The sequence below is a fragment of the Chelonoidis abingdonii genome, chromosome 2 (genome assembly GCF_003597395.2).
Source record: "Chelonoidis abingdonii isolate Lonesome George chromosome 2, CheloAbing_2.0, whole genome shotgun sequence".
Taxonomy (NCBI): Eukaryota; Metazoa; Chordata; order Testudines; family Testudinidae; genus Chelonoidis; species Chelonoidis abingdonii.
In genome coordinates this window covers 156,814,294-156,832,163 of record NC_133770.1, presented here as the reverse complement: position 1 = coordinate 156,832,163, position 17,870 = coordinate 156,814,294, and the positions used below count along the sequence as shown (strand labels likewise).

The following is a 17,870-nucleotide window of genomic DNA, read 5'->3' as shown; positions in this document are numbered from 1 at the left end:
AACAGTTTTGATCTGTTATCGGAGAATGGGGGACACTGCAGCATCTTTAGCTGGACACACACTTTTAACATTAGCTATCCCAGTGTATTTGATAATAATGCAAATTTGTATATCCATGTTAAAAACAAACAAACAAACAAAAAAACAGCCATGCCAGTCAAATACTGGCCAGATGGTAATCCTACTTGTACAGCATATTGTCCACTTCACAACGAAAGATCGCAGCCACCCCGGCTGCACAGCACTGGCAAGCAATGTTTTAGACATGAGAGTATCTTGTTAAGTCCAGGCTCTAGAATGCATGTTACCATTTTATTTATAGGTAACCATTTGATTCCAACTCTTCTACTTGCTATCACTTGAATTCATATGCTTTGTTACCCTGACTTGTACCTGTTTTCACTACCAACATATCTAAGTGCTGTGAGTAACACAGAGTGGTGATCTCAGGTCCAACTTGTAAGATGAGGGTTGCTGCTTCTTTGGAACTCTTAAGAATACTGCGAATGTCCAGCAGACCAGGGGCTGGATGCTCCAGGGAGATGCTTTCAGGGCTGGGTGGTTGGAGTGTGCCCATCGCTACCCCGTAGAGAGAGAGCGCAAACAAGGCCTGCAGAGGCTTAGAGAGGACTGCTTGTGTTGCCGAGGCTGGTAGAGTTGGGAAGTAGGCCCAGACAAGGCTCTCTCAAGCTAAGGGCAAGTGATAGTGAGGTGTCTCACAACAACATTGGGCAGCCCGGGAAATGTCACACCCACTGAAAAAGTCCCCAAAATTGAAGTTTTACCCTACAACACACAACTACCATCATATTTGGGTCCCTTAAACTCATCCCACAATAGAAACAGACAATAAGGTTGAACAGCAGTTACCCTTGAAGAAACCCTAGATATTCCCATAAAGAAAGATCCTCTGTTGAATTTTTAAAGCCATCTTGCAAACTATCCCCCTGCTATAAGCTATTAGCATAGTTTAGTTTTAAAATTTTATAGGTCTTCTCCACAGACTTATTAGCATTGCTTTCAATGTTTGTTGAGCCAAGCAGGAAGTGATTTTTTTTCCTAATAATGCAAGAGCATTATTTCCCTGTCCTACCTCGTCAGTGCCAAAATACAAAACAGAGCCAGAACACTTGAGATCTCACAGCGCTTTTCGCAAAAGCACTTTATGTATCATCTTGACCAGATTCCACTTAGCAATAACTTTCTGCTTTCCTAATCCCATTCCCCCCTCCTCTCAGTTATAGATTATGGGGCCCTCTATTTCCTCCTAAGAGTAACACCATGTTCCAGTCCAGAGGCAGCAGCATGAAAATTGCAGGCACGCATGATAGAGGGAAGAGAGATGGCGAACTTCAAGCACAGCTCAACAATGGATCTGCATTTTCCACTCAACAAGTTATGCACTTGTACCATTTGCACTCATGCTACAAGTATGTCTTAATTGCAACACTAGCCAGTTTCACCTGGTTAAGTGCCAGCAGTGCCTCCCTATGTCTAAGGGAGGATTGCCACCCTGCTCTTAACACAACACATGCATACAACAATATATATGAACATTCCCACACCCACTTATTTAAATAGCATATCCCCAAAGCACAACTGTACTTGGGAACATAAGCCTTCTTACCCAAACTAACTGTTTTACGTCTTTTCCCTGCAAGACCGCCTGTCCCTTCCTCTTCTTTCAGAGACACCCCCTGTTTTTTATATTCCTGAGCTGGCTATTATGAAACACATTTAACCTGCCTCCAGGGTGAGTCAGCAAAATAGTTCTGCACATCACACAGGGTCTTAAAGCTTAACAGCCTATGGTGCTCCACTCAAAGACACTCACATCATAGGTGACTTCTTCAACTTGGTCCTTCTCCATCAGGAAGACCTTGGAGACCTGTTCACATGGCCCTTGCAGAATGCGGGCAATCAGGGGATAATCTGTAGCCTTCAATTTCTGTTTTTCTACAAGGGACCCCCCCGCAATATACAGGACAGCAATTAGAAAAACAGACCATACAGACAAAGCAGAAGATAATATTTTTAGTCTTGGCAGTATCCCTTAAAGCAGTGACTCACAACCTTTCCAGACGACTGTACCCCTTTCAGGAGTCTGATTTGTCTTGCATATCCCTAAGTCTCACCTCACTTAAAAACGATTTGCTTACAAAAATACACAAAGGGTCAGAGCACACTATTACTGAAAAATGGCTGACTCTCTCATTTTTACCATACAATTATAAAATAAATCAATTGGAATATACATTGCAGTGTATAGTCTATAGAGCAGTACAAAAAAGTCATTATATGAAATTTCAGTTTGTACTGACTTCACTAGTGCTTTTTACGTAACTTGTTCTAAAACTGGGCAAATATTTAGATGAGGTGACGTACCCTCCCAGAAGACCTCTGCGTACCTGCAGAGATATGTGTACCCCTGGTTAAGAACCACAGCCTTAAAGATACACAGCAGGGGTCGCCAATTAAGCCAAGTTACTCTAAACCATTACAGCTAGAGGATTTCTTCCAGACTTACCTCCACTGGTGTGGACAATATACAATGCAAATTCGTCAGCCGAGTTTTCAATCTGAACCCAGGAAAAAAGAAAGATGTCAAAGCATCAAAAGGCAGCTAGATTAACTTTATGAAAAAAAGAAACACTTTGCACTTCCATAACACCTTGCATCCACCTTGCATTGATAGGAGACAGTTCTCCACAATATGCTTTTGGCTTCAGGCAAGAATTCTAGTCATTTAGTAGATGGGTTAAAAAATAGGGTAGAGCTAGGTACAGAGTTTAGAAGAGCGTCGCGGCGACCGCCCTGCACGCTACCACCGAGCACCGAATCGGCAGGCCTCCCTCCGGCCAGGACGTAGCCACCTTCCTGAGCGGTTCCCTGGACGGCGAATTCGGCCGAGACAGGTGGGACACCGCCTCGCTGTGGTCCCGCGCCCGCGACGCCACGCGCCGACTAGGGAAGCGACTGGGCTGCCGCTGGGTCTGGAGCGAGGAGCGACAGGAGCTGGGAGTTCTGGTGCCGCAGATCGGGACGGAGGGCAGCATCACCGTCAGCCCCGGAGCCAGAGGCGTGCTGGAGAGGTCCCTGAAGGCCGCCGTCCACGCGCTCTACGTGGACACCCTGAGGAAAAAACCCGACCAGGGCAAGGCCTTCGAGGTGACCAGCAAGTGGGACTCCAGCAACCACTTCCTCCCCGCGGGCAGCTTCACCCGCTTCGCCGACTGGCGCTTCATACACCGCGCCCGGCTGAACTGCGTCCCGCTCAACGGAGCCGTCCGCCACGGGAACCGGGACAAGCGCTGCAGGAAGTGCGGGTACACCCTGGAGACCCTGCCCCACGTCCTGTGCAGCTGCAAACCCCACGCCAGAGCCTGGCAGCTGCGCCACAACGCCGTCCAGGACCGCCTAGCGAAGGCCATCGCCCCACACCTCGGTGAGATCGCGGTCAACCGCACCATCCCCGGCACCGACAGCCCGCTGCGCCCAGACATCGTCGTCACGGACGAGGAGCGGAAAAAGATCATCCTCGTCGACGTGACCATCCCGTTCGAGAACAGGACCCCGGCGTTCCGCGAAGCCCGAGCCCGCAAACTCGAGAAATACGCCCCCTTGACTGACACCCTGCGGGCGAAGGGCTACGAGGTCTACACCGACGCTCTGATCGTCGGGGCGCTGGGCGCCTGGGACCCCTGGAACGAACGTGTGCTCAGGGCCTGTGGGGTGGGCCGTCGCTATGCGCGACTCATGAGACGCCTGATGGTCTCGGACACTATCCGGTGGTCTAGAGACATTTACATCGAACACATCACCGGCCACCGCCAATACCAGGAGTGAGCCGATGTGGCTCCACGCACCCACGGGGGGGAGGGGGAAACCCTTACAACCCCCCTACCAAACCATATCCCCTGAGTCCTGAACTTACCAATCTGGATCCCACCACGTGAGGGTCACCCTGTCCCCATTACCCGGCCCGCTTACTCATACCCATGACTGTGTGTAGCCCACTCTATGAGCGATGTACCCTCACTGCCCCCCTACTATATCTTGACCCCAACCACCGTACACCCCGCATTGGGGACATTACAGGCTGTGTGTACTATATGCTGAACCGTAACCAGTTGCCAGCGTCCCCCCATGCTCTGTATGTTTCCCCCGATGACCAACGACTGACACATCAAACCCTTTGTATCACCTTTCTTTAATATTTTCTAATAAACATTTAAATCTGTTCCTTTAGCTCAGGGATGGGCAAAATACTGCCCCTGGGCTGGATGAAGCCCATCTAACATTTCTGTCCAGCCCACCAGGCTCTTTGGCTGCCCTCTCACGATCTTTAAGATGCTAAATGTCCAGTGGCACAGCGGGGCGCTCAGGCAGACTGCCTGCCTGCCGTGGCTCTATGCTGCTTCCCAAAGCTGCCAGCATGTCTCTGCACACCCTGGTGGGGGCAGCTTTGTGCGCTGCCCCCGCCCCGAGGGCCATCCTTATAGCTCGGAAACTGGCCAATGGGAGCTGCGGCAGTGGCGCTTGCAGGCACAGACAGCACACGGAGATCTGCTGCCTCCTTCCCCACAAGGGGTGTGCAGAGATGTGCCAGCAGCAGCAGGCTGCAGCCGCTTCCGGGTGCGGCATGGGACCACGGCAGGCAGGCTGCTTGCCTGAGCCCTGCTGTGCCACCAGCAGGGAGCCATCTGTGGTAAGCGCCTCCCGGCCGGAGCCTACACCTCACACCCCCTCCCACAACTCAACTCCCAACCCCAGGTCAGAACCCCCTCCTACACCCAAACTCCATCCCAGACCCTGCACCCCCTGCTGCACCCCAATCCCCTGCCCTAGCCTGGAGCCCCCTCCTGCACCAAACTCCCTCCCAGAACCCACACCCCTCCGTTAATACAGTAAAAATGTGTGGCCTGTGACGACTTGCCAGAATTCGTGGAGTGGCCCCCCTGAGAAAAATTATTGCCCACCTCGCTTTAACTTTATTATGGCAACACCTAGCAAACAGAGCCCCATTGTGCTAGGTGCTGTACATACATGTAAGTAGCATCTCTGCCCCAGAAAGCTTACAGTCTAAGGAGACAAAAGGTGCCAGGGGAAACAGACACAGACAAGAGAAGTGACTTTAGTAAAGTCACTCAGCAGGTTAGTAGCTGATCTGAAAATAGAGTTCTGGTTTCCTGACTCCCCGCTCCACTGCTTTGTTCACTAGGCTGTCCTGCTTCGGACAAAACCCCTACCAAAAGTGGGAAGCAGAATCCACCTCCCTGCTTTAGGCACAAGAAACACTGCTTGGTCCAAGCAATGGTTCACTTCTGACTTTGCTTGGTTCGAACCAAGTAGTTGCTCAGGATTCTCTAATACAAAGACCCTGTTGAACTAAAAAAGCATCTTAATTATATGAGTTCAATGAGAAGGTTTAATGGAGAGAGTAAACTGGGATAAAACTTGCCTTAAATTTATTGAGCAGCAGTTTGAGGGCTTGAGAAGTGGTCATTGTGCTGTTTATCCTGACATTAGTGACTGAGCCATAGGCTGGTGTGAACACAGATGTCTAGGGATGGAAAAGACACAAAGGATTTGGATTATGATTGACACAATATGCATCAGTAATTTTCCTCACAAACACTTCCCTTCCCCCACCTAGGCAAAGTTCACTCCAATGCTCTCCTCAGCGCAAGGTCTAGGCAGCTTTCAAGTCCCATTTAAACCCTATTTTGAAGAATTCAGGGGACCCCAGTCTTACTGCACATGGATGAGTTTTGGGGACACAGCCAAGGTCGCCAAAAGTAGGAACGCACTACAGAGATACTCTTCAGCCACATAATCAGTGCTGACATTTGAATAGTGACACTTTCTTTTTAATCTGCTAGTCAAGTTATTTTCTGGCACTTCAAAAAAGTGCAACTAAATGCTCTGTCTGGGCTCCAGGTCCTTACTTTGTGATTGTAGAAATGCCCGTTGATGGAAAACCGATGGCGTTTGATCCGCCGCTGTTCACTTGGAGTACGGAAATTCCCTCTGCGACGGACTCCCACGTCGCTCCGGGTCCGCATCAGCTGTGGAGTTTCCTCTTGCTGGGGTTTTAAGTCTCCGACATCTGAAATTAAGAGTAAGAATGGCTTTAAAACAAGACATGTGTAAAAGGCGATACCACTGGAGAAACATGTGTCACTACTACTTAGATGGTCAGCTCTTTGGGGGAGAGACCATCTCCTTCTTCTGTGTTGGTAAAGCACCCAGCACAATGGGGTCCCTGGTCCTTGACTAGGGCTACTACGCACTACCACAAAACAAAGACCTCAAGAGGTCATCCAGTCCATCTTGATCCTACATTGAGGCAGGACCAAGTAAACCTAGATCATCCCGGACAAGTGTTTATCCAACTTGTTCCCATCATTGGAAGCTGTTAAGAATTCCACAGCCTCCTTTGCTAACCTGTCTCAGTACTCAACTACTCTTATAGCTAGAGAGTTTTTCCGAATATCTAACCTCAGTCTCCCTTGCTGCAGATTAAGCCCATTAGTTCTTGTCCCACCATCAGTGGACACGGAGAACAACTGATCACCTTCCTCCTCCTAATAGCCCTTAACAGATCTGAAGGCTTAGCAGGTCCCCCCTCAGTCGTCTTCTCTCAAAACTAAACGTGCTCAGTTTTTTTAACCTTTCCTCACAGGTCAGGTTTTCTAAACCTTTGATCATTCTTGCTGCTCTCATCTGGACTCTCTCTGGTTTGTCCACATCTTTCCTGAACTGTGGCACCCAGAACCAGACACAGTACTCCAGCTGACGCCTCACCAAAGCCAAGCGCAGGGATGATCAGGGAAGCTCCATGTGTTACCCCTGCCCCCAGCGCCAGCACCGCAGCTCCTACTGGCCGGGACCCGTGGCCAAAGGGAGCTGCGGGGGTGGGGCCTGCACGTGCAGGCAGCGCACACTGCGCAGAGCACCCTGGCTCCTCCGCCTAGGGGCCGGAGATGGCGGCCACTTCTGGGAGCAGTGTGGAGCCAGGACAGGCAGGGAGCCTGCCTTAGCCTCACTGTGCCACCATCGGGGAGCCACGTGGCCAGGCAGTACTTACCTCAGAGCCCGCACCTCAAGCCCCCTTTCCCAGGTCAGAACCCCCTCCTGCACCCTAACTCCTTCCCAGACCCTACACCCCAACCCCCTGTCCTAGCCCTAGCCCTGAGACCCCTCCCACACCCGAACTCCCTCCCAGACCCCGCACCTCCTTCTCCAGCTTTGAGCCTGCTCCCACACTCCAAACCTCCTGGCCTTGACCCAGAGCTCCCTCCTGCATCCCAAGCCCCTCATTCCCTGTCCCACTCCAGACCCCACACCAGAGCTCTCACCCCTCCCACACCCTAATCCGCTGCATGGAGCCTAGGGGAAGCCCCGAGCCTCCACAATCCCCACCTCCCTCACCGGGCTGTGTGTGGCCCACGACTGATTTTTTCTGTGGGTCAGTGGCCCCTGATAGAAAAAAAGATCCCCCACTCCTGGTTTAAAGTGATGCTAAGTTCTGCATTTTTTAGCCTGAAACCAACTAGATCTAGTGCAATATAATCTTAGCTGCTGGATTACTTATTAACCCACACTGTCTCTCTCATTTATTGATGGAGGTTATTAATTCACAATTGCAGTGTAAATCCATGCAACTACTTGGCTACAGCCTCCCTTTTATGAAGTTAAGCATCTTATTCGTCTTGTCACATTTGAACATTTTTTTAAAATGAGAACAGGAGACGCAAGCCAATACTTAACATCTCTGAATGAAAACTGGCCCATATCCAGATTATAATGAAATAGTAGTTCATCCATTTTTAATGAACCACTTGAGCTAGGACTTAGTTTTTTGTGTTTTTGTTTTGTTTGGTTTTTAATTCAAAGCACGTCCACGCCAACAGAATCTCTTGCTCGTTCCATCCCCCCACACAGACAGGAAACAGTGACCCAACATTCATGAGGAGACCTAGATGTCCATTATGTAGCAGTTTTATGGGCATATTAGACAATCACAATAAACGTTTTTGCAATGCCACGCTATTAATAGAAGACACCTCTCAAGATACTTCAGACAAGTAATAATAGCCAACCCTGAGATGGCGATTGCTGTGTTCCAAGTGCCTCGCACATACCAGGTAGTCAGCCCTCAACACAGCTGCCAGGGAGGGACGTATCAGGCACTTTGACACGTAGGGAAGCTAAGAGAGAGAGAGTCAGAGCCCTACTTTCAGAGATTCTGAGCACCAACAACCTCAAGTGCTAATGGGAGCTACACGCGCTCAGCGCCTCAGACAAGCGACTTGGCCACAGAGTGAGCGAGTAGCTAAGTAGGGATCATGTGGCTCCCAATGCCCAAATGCCAGACGCCACTTCTATACCAGCAGAAAAGCATCCAGGTGTCTTAACGGGCAAGGTGGAAAAACAAACGGAAACCGAGAAAAGGCATGTCCATAAGACGCCGTGATATAAACCACATAGGGTTGCAATTGCCCTTTCAGGCCCAACCCAGATTACAATTTCATCTCTCTACCCCACCAGCCAGTCCCCGAGAAAGAACATAATGCAACGAAAGGATGTAGACTTCCTGTTTTTACAGACTCACATGCAGCTTCCTCTGATATAGTCAGATTGCCCCGGTAAAGAAGGCCTTAGAATGAGTCCCAAGACAGGCACACCCATTAAACGCACTGAGAGCTACTTACCCACAATAGAGAAGATTCCTAACTGTGCATTAGCCTTTTAGAAAATTAACATTTAGATAGCACTTTCCCTCCCAACAGATCCCAAAGCACATTGTCATGATTATACAGGAACAGTTTCATCTACTGCTGAAAAGCAGCCATCTCCAGAGAGCAACATGGTGGATCTTAACAGTGTCTTGGGATACTGCACGGCAGTCAAGGAGGGGAAACGGATCAGCCAGCCAGAACTGCAGGGAGATCCAGACAGGCAAACTGTGATTACAGATTGCCTTGTCCCAGGACTTCTCCATCCACACTCTTGGAAGACAGGCCATGGGTCTCTTTACTGATCCCAAATGATCTGGTCTTCTGTTTCTCTGTCCTAAGAGGGCAGTTTTGGCAGCACCTCACCTGCTAACACCATATAGGGGCACCCATTCAGCACCAAGACACAAAAAGGAGCATCGGGGGTAGTTTGGTCCCAGGAATAGGATATAGGATCCAGGGAAAGGAGACTTGGATTCTATTCCCAGCTCTGCCACAGAGACCTTGGCCAGTCAGATCCTTTCCCTGTGTCTCTGTTCAGAGCAGGGACTAGTTCCCCATCCTCTCATCCCAACAGGAATATAAACAACCACCTAGTGAAGAACAACCCCATTCCCTACAGCATTTGCGCAGTCTCCCATCCAACCTAACCCTGCTTAGGGTGGAAGATCAGGCAGGATCAGAGCTTAAGGCAACAGGATGGCACAACACCAGCATGGTAAGGGTTACTATACTAAAGTATGCCTGGAGCAGAGACAAACCTCCCTCTGCTCTGTACACAGGAAAGGCCCTTCAGACTCAACTCTGTGTGCACAGGCAGCTGGGGGGGGGGGGGAAGGGAGGAACTTCTTAGAAATGTTTACTTCTCCATGGTAACGCTGCTAAACAATGGCCCCTATTCTTCCTCTGGAAAGCCGGGGGAAACTCAGGCACCAGGGGCGCAGGGGGACTGCCAAAGGAAAGGGAAGCAAGGGGACAAGTGGAGATTGTTACTCAACAACACTTGCTTTCCTTTGGGGTTTCACGCTGGGCTTTTGGAGTAGCTTCTGTGACACCTGCACAGCTTCTGGGCAAACAGCAAAGGCCACGCTGGTCCCACACTAACGTGCTCCCCGAGATGTCTGTGGTGGATATTTTCGGTTAGGCTTAAAGAACTCAACAGGTTAACATAGCAACAATACTCCCTTCCCGGGGAATCTGAACGCGGTAAGGCCAGAGTGGTTGGGGAGGAAGATACAAGAATAGGCCATGTTAAAAAAACAAACCAGTGGAACCCCTGACTCATTCAATGCATGGGATGGACAGTGCTCACTGAACAAGCAGCTATTGATTGTTTTTTCTTATCCTTGTTATTCAGTGTGTGGCCCTTGGTCTTAATTACTGTACACCGTTTAAAAGTGGTGGAAACTCTTGGGCGACCATAACTAAAGGCATCACTACTTATAATATAGATAGATAGATAAACCATTTCATGCAAGACACGTGCAAGAATAATTTCTGGCAGAGTGATTCCACCGAATCAAAGAGATTGGAATAAAAGAAAGCCAAAAAGTTTTAGGCATGGGGCATCACCCCTTTGGTTTATACTGGAACAGCCTACTGAAATATAACAGATTAGTTAGCAAATCCACCATCCTGGTCTCACCTGTTCCACTCCCGGAGTCATCAGCATCCGTGGGGGTGTCAACATCTGTAATCTGAATATCGGGTATGATACTTGGCTTCACTGCAGACCTAATGAAGAGACAGACATACTGTTACAATACACAATCAAAAAGTCACCAGCCAATGCACCGAGCTCACTTTCTCACACATAATGAATGGACTGTCAGATGTGGGTGTCTCATTTAGTGGGTATGTGATAGTGGGGTTTTTTTGTTTTGTTTTGTTTTTTAAAGTTCAAGTAAGGTTCGTATCTCAGAGTACGTAGCCAGGCCAGATAACCCTACACAAAATACAAGCGAGGTGGAAATTCACCCTTGTGCAAAAGGGCCAGCCCACTTTTGCTTGCCCTCCACACAGGGGTGAATTTCATCCCTGGATACTTGCCAGTTTTATACCGGACTGAGGTACATACACCCGTGCACACGCACACACTGGAAGCCAAGAAGGTTGGGACTGAAATTTTGGATCACAGGCAAGAGTGGGCTCCCTATTTGACAAGGCAAAAGCTTGCTAGGTTTCATTTCAACTCCCATTAGTCTGTAAAGCAATTCAAAAGACAGTGTCCATTGTTGGATGTAGCAGAGAATTTCTGCTACCCTAGTTTTCAATATGCTATTTACTTCTGCACACTACAGCAGGGAGAGATTTTAGGCTTTTAGTCCCACAAAGTCGAATAACTGGGGAGAATGTTGAAGTGACCCTCAGATTTAACTTGGCTAAAACACTGCTGGTGATGTACACCCCTCTGTAGTGACGTGCAATGCCACTGCATGACTTCAGTTCTCTTAGTAGCTGGCACTTGCACCAAGTCACATTCTGCTCTCAATAACTATGCAGAGGTAATGGGTCCAGGAGATCACATTCAGGGCTAGAAGTCAGGAAACTGGGTTCTATTCCTGGCTCTAACCTGCTGGATGACATGAGACAGCTCGCTTCTCTCTATTCTCCCGCCCATTTTTTGTGTATTAAAATTGTAAGCTCTTTGGGGCAGGCACTGTTGTACTGTGAGACCATATAGTACCCAGAGTAGACTGGTGGGTCTCTAGATGCTATGGCAAAAAACAGTGTGTCCAAGTGCCATGGAATTCAGTGCCTACATGATGATTTTAAGTATTGTTTTTCAATGCGCCCCACATCTTAACACACACATAAATGGAATGCACTGGTCATGGTAAGACAGTCAATTCAAAGTCAATCTATTAGTTCAATCAAAAGTTTATCATTTGACAAGTCCAATTCATTAGCTGTAATATCAGCAAATCAGTAAGAATTTTATGCAGTTGGAAAGATCAGGTGGCTTTCTAAAGGAGATTGCCCACATTTCTGGAGATTTAAAGGAGGTGTAATGATCCCTTTTGATAACAGAGCAAAGCAAAAAACAATGTGTTGCGCAGGATTACTGCCCTATAACTGTGTCCCCATCTCAGCTATTAATATCAAACTACTCAGCCAGTGGAAATGTTCTGTATGTAGATTTTCCAGCTATAGTTTTCATCTAAACTGATTTTTATGGGGGGCGGGGGGGGGAGAAAGGATGACGTTTCCCCCAAATTCCCCTCCCCTTTTATTCTCCCCCACCCCCCAGCCAACTTTACTTAAGCTGAATGTTTTCAACAGTAAGCTTTGTTGGGCTTCACTGCTGAAGAGACGATCTCATAACAAATACTGGGTTATATCAAATGTTTCAAAATATAGGATAATTTTCTCTCAGCGATCGATCCCATGGAATATGTTTGTACAACACCCACAGTGGTCCCCTCCGCCCCCACATCATAAAAAACAATGTGGTCATACCAGAATGATGCGAAGAAAGTACCGTGAAGTAAGACAGGCAGCAATACAATGATTCCAACGGTCGCATGATGCAAGACAAGACATAAGGAGGTTTCACTCAACAATGAAATGATGTAAAAATCGTAAGGACAGGAAGGGAGGAGAGGGAGACAGGACCGATGAGATTTACAGTCAAGACAGTGAACTGGGACTTCTCCCAGTTCTGCCACAGACGGACAGCATAATCTCCGCATGGCTCAGTTTACCAAGATGTAAAACAGTGATAATACTGGTTTATTTCACAGTGGGGGCTAGGAGACTAAATTCCTTTTTTTTTTTTTTTTTTTTTTGGCAAGAGGCTCATTAGCATTCATTTCCTTTCTGTAATATTCTAAACCACCTAGGTGGAGGCAAAGTTAACTTTCCCATCTCTCTCTCCTGGTCACATGTATAGATATTCTCATAAGAGTTTAAGGCCAGAAGGGACTATCAGATAATCTAGTCTCATCTCCTGTATATCACAGCCCCTAATATTTCACCCAGTTGTTACCCCATAACGTGTGTTTGGCTAAAGCATATCTTCCAGAACAGAATGGAGCCTTGAGTTAAAGGCAAAGACAGGCAATCCATCTCTTCTCTGCGTGGTTTGTTTAAAAATAAATAAATATAAAAAACTTTAAAATGGTGCCTTATTCCCAATTTGAATGGGTCTCGTTTTAGCTTCCAACCATTCTTGTTCTGCCTTTCTCCACTAAATGAAAGAGCCCTTTAATACCAACTGTTTTCTCCCTGTGGTTTCTACACTGTATCAAGTCACTGTTCAGTCTGGTAAGCTAATCAGAGCGAGCTCTTAAAGTCTCTCACTGTGAGATCTTCTCCAGCCCTCAAATCATTGTTGTGGCTCCTTTTCTGCATTCTCTGTAATTGTTTTGGTGTCCTTTGCAGAACGCTGACAGCAGAACAGGATGCAGTACTCCAGTCTGTCTCCTCAATGACATGTATTGTCTGTGTGACCCCTAACTCTCCCTCAGAATCGCTGCTTTCCAGGATATAGTCCACCGATCTGTAGGTCTGGCCTGTGTTCCTTGGTGTATAATTTTGCATTTGGCTATGCTAAAGGAAGTGCTGTTATCCAGTCCTGCAAGGAGCTTCATTTGGGTCTCTGTCATAGCAGAGACAGCTCTTTGTTGCCTTGTCTTCACCGGACTTTTGTACCTTGCGTGAAGAAGGATTAGTCTAGGGTAAAAGTCCAAATATTTGCTACAAACATACCCATGGAAAAACGTCCAAACTAGTCTTTACAAATATGTCAAGTGTCAATTAACATGAGACAATCAGTTAACACAAGGCGCAAAAGATAAGGTCCCATCTTCACTAGGGAAAAAAAGCTTAAATCTTAACATGTGATTTAAAAAATATAAAACGTGGACAAGGCAGTTGTAGTTTTAACTTGCGTTAGCCCTTCAAGGTAAACGCGAGTGACTATTACCCAGTGACTCCTATTTTTCCCCCCTTTTTGACTTAATTTACTCTGGAAGGTGTAGTTTTTGGGTTAGCCAGAGAGCTGAACTATCCAATCTGCACGGAAACTGAGCCAACAGCCAGATCTGATGGTGGGAAAATAAGGCACACCCTAGCTGGGCCAGAGAGAAGAAAGCTGTATTAAAGTTACATACTCTTTGTAGGGAAGTTGCAAGAGCCAAGTGAGGAAAATAATTCTATTGGCAAATCAAGAAGTTAGAATACCTCCTACGGGATATGTTAAAATATCGAATAAGTGAAATATACTGACTCTAAATAGAACCAGGGAAAAGTTCACTCTATAGCAAACCTAAGCAAATTTAGCTTCTGTTGTAGATTGGGTTGCTTTTCACTGCCTTTCCGATGATGCGCACACAAAAAGCAGCACTGCAAGATGGGAATTCACCAGGCTGTCTCTCATGTTTGTTTGCCAACTGGCAACGAAGAATTAATACCACCAACCAGCAATTGTACAGGAGATTGTTTCCATCCACAGACCTCCAACAGCTTTACGAGAGGTTCCCAGTTCAGAGATAGGAAACTGAAGGATGCAGGAGTTCTGTGATGTTGAACAAGTCAGTGGTACAGCTGGGAAAGAAAGAAAGCCCCAGCTGTCTCAGTTCCCATGATCCAACTGGTTCTCTAAAATAAGCAGACTGCATTGGTAGAGCCCTCAGATGGACCTGCCCATCACAGGAGTAAGGACTTAGTGACTGTAGACAGCAGCTTTATTAGGCGAGGCAAAAGAAAGCATCTCAGGCAAGATGACAGGAGATGTGAAAAGTTCACCTTAGATGTACTGAGGCTTTGAGCACCAACAACTGCCTACACCAGTAGTGCTAGTCTATTCCGCAATGAGCCAACTAGCCAGATTCTCCTCTGCAGCAGTAGGGCTACAGAAGTTCCCCAATCTCCCCTCATAGGGCTGTACAAACCATCACCGTAGCGCTGACCAGCTCAGATGGGAAGAGCTTAGCACACAGTTGTAAGATGAAAGCAACCAGTAGTGTGGCAGTGTGGCCTAGTGGAGAGGGCACCAGAACAGGATTTGGGAAACCTGGGGTCTGTTCTCGGCTCTGCCACTGACCCGTTGTGTGACCCTGAGTAAGGCATTTCATCACCCTGTGCTTAGTTTCCCCTCCACCCTATTTAGCACGTAAGCTCTTCAAGACCGAGCATGTCTTCCTACGTGTTTGTACAGCACCTAGCATAATGGGGCTGTGCTCCTGGTTGTGGCCTCTAGGTGAGACTGCAATACAAGTGATAACGCACACATCACTCAATTCTTCACGTCAGGAATTTCAACACTCTCCCCCAGTGACTGCAGATGACACTGGCAATAAGCCCTAATTCAACCTCATTAGAGAGGAAAACCCCATCGACCTCTTTCTGGAGCTGCATGTTGGGTCCCGCTGTTGCATGTGTGTGGTCTAGCAGACATCCATGGATGTCTCTATCAAGACAATGAATCCATGCTTGGGAGTTCTAACAACAGCTTCCTTTCTAGGCAGAGTGGACCATCTACTGACCCCTGTGCGCCCAGGTTGCAGCCAGAGTGCCAAGAGGAGGAGGAAGGAGGAGGCCGGATCCGCTGGTTGTCATCCTGCATCTGCAGCCGGATGGGCCTGCGCAAGCCCCAGGAGATGTTCAGCAAACCCTCGACAATGAACTCGCCTTCCTCCTGGGCAGCAAACACAAGAACACGTCAACATCTCAGAGCGATACCTTGGCCAGAGCCCTCTCCTCCTCGACAAGGCGGATCTAAACACACAGCCCTGCCATCCTGCCCCCCAACCCCCCCAAGGTCTCCAAACACTTGATCGTCACTAACAAAGCCTCACAACCTGAGAGAGAGGCCATATCATCTCCATATCCATGATATGACCAGGGAAATGGAAAGCCTAGTGTTGTTGGATTTACTCACTGTGTGACATCATGCCATTGGGCAGTGCTGGAAACAGAACCCAGGAGTCCTGACTCCAGGCCTGGTTTACGCTTAAGTTTTAGGAGTAATATTTTGCTTAGGGGCACAATTTTTTTAAGCCAATGTAGTTATACTGGTACAAGCCCTAGAACAGGGGAAGTTACACCAGTATAAAGAGGCTTTGTACTGGTATAGCTTATTCCCTTTCCCATACGGAAATAAGTATACTGGTAAAAAGCACCTTTATGGAGATATGGCTGCACCCAGTAAATGTAGTTATGTCTCTAACAACATCAGTACAGTTAGTGAGATACTACTTTCTAATGTAGATAAGAAATCCCCTGTTCTAACCCTAGACTATGCTCCCCGCCCAGGGTTGGGAAAAGAACCCAGGAGTCCTGACTCCCAGCCTTTTGCTCTACCTAAAAGCCCACCTTCTCTCAGGAGCAGTGCACTCGATACTCCAAAAGCATCCCAAAGCACACAACGGGCAACAGGTTTAAATCATGCATCATTAAGGAACAATGATATTACTGATAAAAAGTTGGTCTAGAGGATCATGGTGTTCCCATTCCAGCCTTAACCTTTGAATCCCAGGAAGAAACTGGATCCCACTCCCATTTAAATCAGCGTCACAATTCCCATTGATTCCAAAAGGTGATCGTGTAGGAGAGGGGAGAGCCCATTGGATCTCTATACCTCCCTCTGTAAAATAGCTACAAAATAGAAAATCAAGACCCCAAAGCTGTAGCGCTCCTCCTTGCAATAATAACCAGCCATCAGCTTGCTTTGCCAGCAATCACTTTTTGACCTCCAAGGTGGGCATTGACCCAGACGGTATCGTTTTTCCACGCAGTCTCCTCCATCTAAGTCACAAGACCAGCCTGCTAGATGGGTATGCGTTGATTTCTCACCTCTCTGTGCCGGAGCTGCAAATTCTGACCTTCATAATACAAATTGTAGGTCTTCAGGTGCAACAGCAGTTCGTTTCTGGAAGATAAACAACATTAATGCAGGCAAGGAGTCACAAGGAGACGAGGAAAGAACCAAAGCCTGAGAAACTCAGGTTCTTATGCTGCACCGGGTCCTGTGGTATCAAAGCGCCTGAAGGGGCTGACCTGAAGCAGGTTTGATGGAGTCAGGAATGACTTTTCAGAGTCAGGGCTGGATTAAGGCAAACTAATCATACGCACAACGCCTCATGACCCCGCAGCCCTGCCTCTACATGGGACGGCAGAAGCAGGCGTCCCATGGCAGAGCCATCTAATGCCCTGCTGAGAGACTTGCCACTACTTGTCTTTGGCCAGGCTCAGGATACCCCACTCCTACAGCCCTGGAATCTGCCCAGGAGACCGTCTGCAGGCTGCGGCAGGAGTCACTGGAGTGGTTATGCTCACATCGCTCTTTCAAGCTTTTCTTTACAACAGCAGGGCATGGAAAAACATCTTCTCTTAGATATGAAAGCAGAGATTCTCATGGGATCTCCTGACTGTGGGAGACGAGGCCCTTGGTGTGGGTCCATAGCACTGATGGCTTAATCCAGCCATATCCAGAGCTTGCATTCAACGACTGAGGGCTACGAGATCAGACCTTGGTCGTTCCCTGTCTCGGCTTCCACTCGCACTGCACGGAAAAGGGGCGTGTTGGGGAAAAGCACAAACATGCCGAGGTGGAAACACATGACCCTCTTCCCAACCTTCATGCACAACAGCTGCCATCTCGAGAGGGAAACTCACTGCTCCCTAGGGGTGCATGAGGCCTCTGTGTAACTCCTACTACTCCGGATATGGGGATAGTGAGGACAGGCTGTCATACACAGGACTGCCCACCCTCACCCCTGTACACATACACCTCCTTTCCTTCTCCTCCCCCTTACCTCAGCCTGCCTTGATGGACCTTAACAGAGCACAGTCCTTGTTACGACGAGTGCCAGGTGGCCCATGCTTTCCAGTAGGGATTCTTCCCAGGCAGTTACTGAGCAGTAACCTGGAATCTGGAGCTGGTGACCATTATCACAGTACCTAGATTCTCTCTCACTCAGAGACTGTCTGTGCTCTAAACAGACACGACTGGGGCAAGGAGTATTATCCACACAGAAGGCAAAGTGCAGCCCTGAGCAATTAATTCATTTGACCAAGACAGACAGTCTTCGATAAAGCCAAGAATAAAGTGCAGAACTTCCGAGTCCTGATCTTAACCACAGGACCATCCTTCCTCCCTGGAACACGTAGGCGTCTCTGCATGTG

The 17,870-nt window shown here is 48.0% G+C and overlaps 1 protein-coding gene across 4 annotated transcripts in view; it reads right to left on the bottom strand.

The window, feature by feature from the left end:
- Positions 1-17,870, bottom strand: part of RASSF2 (Ras association domain family member 2) — a 43,298-nt gene that overhangs the window by 11,400 nt on the left and 14,028 nt on the right. For all 4 annotated transcript variants that reach the window (XR_012655282.1, XM_032786776.2, XM_032786761.2 and 1 more), the window contains exons 3-9: positions 16,539-16,614; positions 15,230-15,381; positions 10,387-10,475; positions 5,949-6,109; positions 5,462-5,563; positions 2,528-2,579; positions 1,835-1,956 (exon numbers count right to left, since the gene is read on the bottom strand). Coding sequence is in view for 3 of the 4 variants with exons in the window: in XM_032786776.2 (XP_032642667.1) it covers positions 1,835-1,956; positions 2,528-2,579; positions 5,462-5,563; positions 5,949-6,109; positions 10,387-10,475; positions 15,230-15,381; positions 16,539-16,614 (754 nt within the window). In the remaining variant the exon portion in view is untranslated. The remainder of the gene's footprint in view (positions 1-1,834; positions 1,957-2,527; positions 2,580-5,461; positions 5,564-5,948; positions 6,110-10,386; positions 10,476-15,229; positions 15,382-16,538; positions 16,615-17,870) is intronic.